The following is an 8,104-nucleotide window of genomic DNA, read 5'->3' on the forward strand; positions in this document are numbered from 1 at the left end:
GTAGTGGTAGATCTTAGGCCTGATCCTCATGCCTCATTTGGCAGAAGCAAACGGAAGGTTTGAAGCCCTCTTGTACAAAGGAGTCATGTTTCAATCTCCTTTGGATATTAAAATAGAATGCCTGGGCCCACTTGGGGAGAGGAGAAATGTCTAAAGACATATGCATGAGACGAGATATGTCTGAAGCCCTGTTGTGCAGATGTGAATGGTCCTGGAGCCCCTTGAGCAGATGTAGCAGGTTTCAGAGTTCCTTAGGCAGATATGGAATGTTTTAGGGACCCTTGGGCAGATGTGAAAAGTATATGACTTCCTTGGGAAGTAGTGGTAGGGTCTTCAGTTCTTTTTTGTAAGAAGGAAAGATATGAGCTCCCCCCCTTTGGCAGAACAGGCATATTTGAAGCCCTCTTGATCTCATGTGGAAAGTTCTGAAGCTACTTTTGTCATAGGGAGCATGTTTCGTGTTCTTTTTGGTAGAAATAAAATAGTTAACTCCCTCTTGAGTAGAGGGTGAATGTCTTAGCCCCCTTCATGAGAGGTGATTGATCTGAAGCACATTTATGCAGAGTTGGATGATCACAGGTGACCTATTTGACAGATAGCGAAGGTTCCAGAGGCATTTGAGCATATGAAAAAAGTCATGGAGCCCTTTGAATATATGTGGGAGTTTCAAGAGCCCTTTAAGCAGAAGGGGAAGGTGCTTGAGCCCTTCTGTATATGTGGAAGTTCCTAAAGACTGTTGGGCAGATGAGAAAAGTACTAAATCCCCTTGTATAGATGTGACCAGTCCCAGAGCTCCTTGGCTATAGGGTTGATCACAGTGCCCCCCTTGGGCAGATATCCTAGAGCCCCTTTAATAACCCAATCTGCAAAATCACAACTTACTTGGCACATGACTTTGTCATAACATTAAGCACCTTAGTGTTCTTTTCTTCTCCACACTGTACATTTTTTAGCCCCATTTATTGCTTTTTTGTTGTAGCTCTGCCAAGAATAATCAATAGTAACCATGCCATGGACCTCATGTTATGTGAAATTTCCTCTGCCAAATAAGTTCACTACCTTTTAATTTAACCCAAGGCAAGTTCTTCAGATACTGGAAGAATTTGGCCATACTATTTGCCAAAATATCATGTAAATAACTTCTATCCCAGTTGCTAGTACAGTCCTTGCTCCCCTGTGAAACTTCAGAAGCTGGGCCTCCATTATCACATTACTCTCAACATTACTGTCTTTCAGGATCCTACTAGAATAGCTTGTTACGCTCTGCTTACAACATTTAACTGTTTTTCAAATCCAAAGTTCTAAAGTCTTTCACATTTCTCCAAAAAAAAACATGGTTAGGTTTTTCAAAGAAACAGCCCACCTTTGGTACCATCTTCATCATTAGTTACGTCTCTGTTGCTGTGATAAAATACCATGACCACAAACAACTTATAGAAGAATTTATTTGGGCTTATGATTCCAAAGGGAGAGTCCATAATGGTAGGGAAGGCAGGGTAGCAAGCAAGGAGAACAGGAAGCTCGCGCTGATTACATTTTCATACACACACACACACACACACACACACACACACACACACACACACAGGAAACAGAGGGAGGGAGCAGAAATAGGACAAGGCTGTAAACCGTCGAAGCCTGCCCTCAATGATGTACTTCTTCCAGCAAGGCTCTTCCTGCTAGATGTTTCACAACCTCCCTAAACAAGGCTACATCTGTCAACTCTGTTCAAATACATGAGCCTATAGAGGATAGTTCTCATTCAAACCACCATAGTCTTTTTTCTGGAGAATGCCAACTAATCTAGGCACAAAGTATTGAAAAACTACCATGTTGAGGCACTAATGTGATAAAGTGAAGGCCAGAGATAGAAAAAATAACCATTAAAGACTCTAAAAAATTGATTGACTTGTTAGAACTTATTTCCATGATTGTGGAGAGTTAGGATGTTAGATGTCCAGAGCCAGATCATTTTGGGCAATGTCCAGCTCACTTAATAGCTATTCATCACTCACCTCTGTTTGATCTAATATTCTTCTTTGGAATGTACAAAGAGACTACTAGCTTCTACCAACCCAAAGGCTAAAATAATATAGGAGGCCTATAGTAGAGGTTTTTTTATATTTTGCTTTAAATCAGCTACTTGATATTCTCAGTCATGTTTTGTTTTGTTTTGAAAAAGTGCCATGATCTATTACTTTCTTTTGTTGTGTAGTAATAAAAACTTTGGGATCATAGTATTTGAATCCATATTTTCAGGCTATGGTCACTCATATTTGGTTCCAGAATAAACTATCTCTTATACCTTTCAAAGTGAGAGCTGTGTTCTTGTGTCAATAATGCACAAATACACTAAGTCATATTATCTAGATATTATTATATGTAAAAGGTCACATCTCAAATGGAGGCAAGATAGAATGATATGGAATTGTGGTGACATTGTGCTCACTTAGGGTCAGATGACGAATACTCAGAGATACCTTAATAGAGTATGTCAGGACAGTAATTCAGCTGTGCTTACTTAGAGCTAAAATGATATATAACCTTATGTTTATAGCACTCCGCTGTTATAGACCTAAATGATGTCCCTCATAAACCCACCTTACACCTTTGTTTAGTGGGAAAAAACTTTATCTTTTGACCTTGCTTCAAATTACACTCTTTGGGCAATGTTAGAAAATGGGGGGAGTTTCTTAGCAGCCTTTAGAGGTGTCAATTAAGAGCCACCCAACTCCCTATACACCAGTGGCTCTCAACCTTCCTAATGCTGTGACACTTTAATACAATTCCTTTTGGTGTGGTGACGCCCAGCCATAAAATTATTCCGCTGCTACTTCATAACTGTAATTTTGCTACTGTATGAATCATAGTGTAAATATTTTTTGGAGGTAGAGGTTTGCCAAAGGGGTCATAACCCACAGGTTGTGAACCACTACTATATGCTCATTGTAAAAAAAAACAAAAACAAAAATCAAAAAACAAACAAACACACACACACACACACACACACACACACACACACACAGAGAGAGAGAGAGAGAGAGAGAGAGAGACACTCCCTTTAGAATCCCACGTAATCCTATTGGGTGCACTTTCCCCTCTCTCTCATGGAGCACTTTCTTTCTGCTTTTAATAAATGTGAATTTGCTTCATATTTGATCCATCCTTCACAGGTTTAAGGCCACTCTGTGTGGCGTAGTAAGATCCAGTCTCCAAACAAACAAAATCAAAAGGCGGGTAAGGAAGGAATAAAGGAAAGGAATGATATGATAGAGACAATGTTGTAGAGGAGGACCTTAACACTTTCAAAATGCGTATTGCAACTTCTCCTGCTGCAGGCAGGGCTTGGAGCTGCCCTCTATCCATCCTCCTTGTAACAAGACCCACAGGTTGCCAAGAATGTTGAGCAAGGTAAAGTGTATTTGCAAGCAGAGGTGTTTCACCAAACACTTTATGTGGAGAGCGTGCTCACAAAGCTATTAGGCATACTACTGTGTGAATGATGCACTGTGGAGCTAGTCTAGGTCTCCAAGGAAAAACAGGCCCTTGAAGAGAGGGAGGGGATTATCGCCACCAAGATAAAGAGCTGAGCAGCATCATGGTTACCATGAGGAAAGAAGCCACTGATGACTGAGCCCTGCACTACCTCTGCATAATAAAAGCATTGGAGAACAAAAGTGTCGAGTGCATAGATAGACTATACATTTCCAGGAATATGTTACCAAACAATCCAAGATTGAAGTTTGGGGCTTGATAACAAAGGATAATGTTAAGCCTTTAAAGATATGATATGCTCAGGCAAGGAATGCCCATTTTTAGAGAATAATATTGTAATATATGGGAATGAAAGGATGTGATACACAGAATTTAAAACACTTTGGAAAAAAAGAAACATGGCTTAAATGGGCTGAAGAAAGGAGGAAATCTGTAAACGTTGATAGTTGCTGAGTCTTGTAACATATAGGTGAGATTTGGAAAACATCACAAAGGCAATATTAACATGACAGGGACACAGGCCTGCTTTTGGTTTTCCCTTGGATTCAGAGGGTGATGTGAGAGAATAATGAACTCTAACATTCATTTTTATATATAGTGTGTTTACTTATTATTTACCTTTGCCAGCAACAGTCAAAACTCAGATTTCACAAATCATTGAGTGAACATTATTTTATTTAGCAAAAGCCCATAATCCAACCAATGAAATAATGAAGCAAGACAGAAAAATAGAAGGCTAACTTGGCCATTTTCTGTCATGGACTATTTGGGTCCTTGGAAAATTTATGTAAATGTCGTAAGAATACTTGCTATAACTTGATATAACATGGCTGGTTGATATCCATGGGAGGCCTGTCCTTTTCTGAAGAGAAACTGAGGAAGAGGAGTGGATGGGAGGGGGAAGACAGGAGGTTGGGTGGGAGGGACTGGAAGGAGAGGGGGGAGGGGGAAGAGAAGAGGTGCAGGGAGAGACTGGGAGGAGAAGAGGGAGGGGAAACTGTGGTTGGGATGTACAAACAAAAAAACAAACAAACATTAAAGAATCCTTGCTATAATCCCTGGAAATTGGAAGGTGATATAAGCTGTAAAATTATTTTCAAACCTCGGGATACACTTGGTTTTCCACAAGAGAGATGTATGAAAGAAAAATAATGCCACTGCCTAAAAACATGAGGGCAGCTAGACTTGCCACTACATTAGCAATTCCAATTCTCTGATTAGGTGGCTGTAAAGGCATACGGAAAGATTGTGGGAAGGCAATTGCTGCTTTGTGAATGACAGAGAAGTAATTGCATATGACAGCAAGGAGGACAAAGATACTGACAATGATGTTGAGAATGGCTGAAATGACGAATGGATTGTAGGTGACATTCTTCTGTATGTTCCCTGTGTACACATTTCGAAGAGCAAAAATGGTGGCCACTGTCCCAATTAACCCGAGAATGTTGGAGCCCAGTAACAAGTGTTGAATGATACGAATATCCAAAGGAACAAAGTCGTCATGGTAGGTGTATTCGTGACACCCTCTGGCATTGCCAGGCTTGAAGTTTTGGTGGTAAATGCAGACTCTCCATATTCCTACAAAGGCTATGGTAGGCTCGGAGAACACGGTTTCATTCAAATACCAGACTCGCCACTGTGGGAGGCTTGTGGAGATGCTGCAAAGGATCCATGCTATGGAGGCCAAAGCAAATCCTCCGACTTGGCAGTTGGCACTTCTGCTGAGCAACAACATGGTGACAGCGAACACGGGACAACTACAAAGAAATACAGTACAGCATAAGGGTGGACCTTCCTTAGGCCTAGGACAGTGTTTCTTGAGGGGCTGCTACTAGGAGGGAAGAATCAGTTATGTTTGAGAAAGTGAGGATGTGCTATTATGAGTTTGGGCTGAGCAAACCCAGAGAAGGGCCATGTTTACTGACAGCTTGACAGTGCACACCCCCTCTGACAGTTCCACTTCTTTTTTTTTCAAGACAGGGTTTCTCTGTGTAGTTCTGGCTGTCCCAGAACTAGCTTTATAGACCAGGGTGGTCTCGAGATCACAGAGATCCATCTGCCTCTGCCCGCCTAATGCTGGGATTAAAGGCATGCACCATTACGCTTGGCATTCAGAGATCCACTTCTGTGTGTCCAGACACACAATGACATTTGACCACAAATATTTACCCATAATGGCACTACTTGTTATAGTGGTGCTGTTCATGGGCAGCAGGGCTACATAATGGGCTCCTGTCTCTACAAAACCAACATACCTATCAATAAATGAATAAACAAATGAATAGTAAGTAAATTAATAATTTTAAACATAATAGATGATTACATGATTCTGGAAAATATATATAGTTCTCTGCTGTACATTACCTGAAGCAAACTTCTTCACTTATCACATGTCAAACAGAGGACCATTGAGAACCAAGGTAATAATCTAAAATGGAGAGAAAATAGTAATACATACCATAGTATGATTATAATTATTTATTTATTTTATTTTGTCTATCATGAAACCTGTTGGGAAGATACAAATTAAGATGTATCTGAATGCTGGGATTACTTGGATTACTGAACCTGCCCCCCCCGCCCAACACACACACATACACACACACTTTTAGGTTCAAAATCTATCACATTTTTGTTGCTGTTTGCCTGGTGCTTTTGTTTTGAGGGGGAGAGGGGTCTGACTAGCATGGTGGACTGACTAGCATTATCTCAAACTTACCATTTGCCCCAGGTTGGTTTCACACTCAAGGTAGTTTGCATGCCTCAGACTCCTGATTGTGCCACCATACCTGGCCCGTGTGAGTTTTTGGGTTTTTTTTTTTTTAATTATTGCTTTTGTTTGTTGTTGCTTTCTTTTTTAAAGATTTCTTGATTTTATATGCATTGATTTTTTTTGCCTGTATGTATGTCTGTGTGAGCATATTGGATCCCCTGGAACTGGAGTTCCAGACAGTTGTACGGTGCCATGCTGGTGATGGGAATTGAACCTGGATCCTTTGGAAGAGCAGCCAGTGCTCTTACAGCTGAGCCATCTTTCCAGCCCTCATCTTTTTTATTTAAAATTTTAAAAATATTTTAAGACTATCATATATGAGTACTACATTTACATAATTTATACTTCTCCTTCTTCTCTCTCCAAACCCTTCCATGTGACCTCATCCCTTTCAAATTTATGACTAAAATGCTAGTAGAAGTTAATGATTTGTGCCTGCTAGGCAAATGCTCTATCACTGATCTGTACCCCTTACCCTCAAATGTGTTTTGTGGAGTTCAAGAAAAAAAGAAAAAGAAATACCATATGGGGCACGAGGGAGGGAATGTTGAAGGCTGTTACTGTAAATTTCTTGTAATGGCTAGAGCAAGTCTCACAGCAACATATCAATAAACATCATTCTCGTTAACTGGGATTCTAAATCAATCGTTATTGAAGATTGAAGCTAGGGAATTATGCAAACGAGGCCAGCCTTCTACCACTAAATCATATTCCCAACCTGTTTTAAATTTTTATTTTGAGATAGAGTCTTGAAAGGTACCCAGGCTGGGTCTAGATTATCCTAAGTGGTTCAGGAAATTGTCTTTGCTGTTGTTTGTCTGTTTCAACATATGACCTAATTATGTAAACCATTGTACTGGCTGATTTTATGTCAACTTGACACAAGCTAGAGTCATCAGAGAGGAGGAACCTCAGTTGAGAAAATGCCTCCATAAGAGCTGGCTGTAAGGCATTTTCTTAATTAGCGGTCAGTGGCAGAGGGCCCAGCCCATTGTGGGTGGTGCCGTCCCTGGGCTGCTGGTTCTGGGTCCTATAAGAAGGCAGACTTTGGAAGCCATGTGAAACAAGCCAACAACAACAACCCTCCATGGCCTCTGCATCAATTCCTGACTCCAGGTTCCTGCCCTGTTTGAGTTCCTGTCCTGACTTCCTTCAGTGATGAACAGCAATGCTGAAGTGTAAGCTGAATAAACCCTTCCTCCCAACTTGTTTTTTTTTTTTTTTTTTGCTTTACAACCTTGCCAGAATGTTTTTATTTTTGTTTTTCTTGGATAATTTTTTTTTAATTTTATAATTAATTTAATTTTACATATCAGCCACGGATTGCCCTGTCCTACGCCCTCCTCCCAACCCACCCCCCATTCCCACCTCCTCCAAGGCAAGGACTCCCCTGGGGATTCAGCTCAGCCTGGTAGATTCAGTTGAGGCAGGTCCAGTCCCTTCCTCCCTTCACCTAGCCTAAGCAAAGTGTCCCAGCATAGGCCCTAGGTTCCAAAAATCCAGCTCATGCACTAAAAACAGCTCCTGGTCCTACTTCCTGGGGCCCTCCTAAATAGTTCAAACTAATTGACTGTCTCACTTATCCAGAGGGCCTGATCCAGTTCCATAGGGGCTCCTCAACTATTGGTTCATAGTTCATGTGTTTCCACTAGATATCACCTTACACCCATCAGAATGGCTAAGATCAAAATCACTGAAGACAGCTTATGCTGGAGAGGATGTGGAGCAAGGGGAACACTCTTACACTGTTGGTGGGAATGCAAACTTGTACAGCCACTTTGGAAATCAATATGGTGCTTTCTTAGAAAATTGAGAATCAATCTCTCTCAAGACCCA

At 40.9% G+C, this 8,104-nt stretch overlaps 1 protein-coding gene across 1 annotated transcript; it reads right to left on the bottom strand.

The window, feature by feature from the left end:
- Nucleotides 1-4,473: 4,473 nt before the first annotated feature.
- LOC114681385 (claudin-34-like) lies at nucleotides 4,474-5,925 on the bottom strand. The gene is made up of 2 exons (XM_028854871.2): nucleotides 5,860-5,925; nucleotides 4,474-5,252 (listed from the first exon to the last, which is right to left on the bottom strand). The coding sequence occupies exon 2, from the start codon at nucleotides 5,228-5,230 to the stop codon at nucleotides 4,592-4,594; it is 639 nt and encodes a 212-aa protein (XP_028710704.1). The 5' UTR covers nucleotides 5,231-5,252; nucleotides 5,860-5,925; the 3' UTR covers nucleotides 4,474-4,591.
- Nucleotides 5,926-8,104: the final 2,179 nt, after the last annotated feature.

This window comes from Peromyscus leucopus, chromosome X (genome assembly GCF_004664715.2).
Source record: "Peromyscus leucopus breed LL Stock chromosome X, UCI_PerLeu_2.1, whole genome shotgun sequence".
Lineage (NCBI taxonomy): Eukaryota > Metazoa > Chordata > Mammalia > Rodentia > Cricetidae > Peromyscus > Peromyscus leucopus.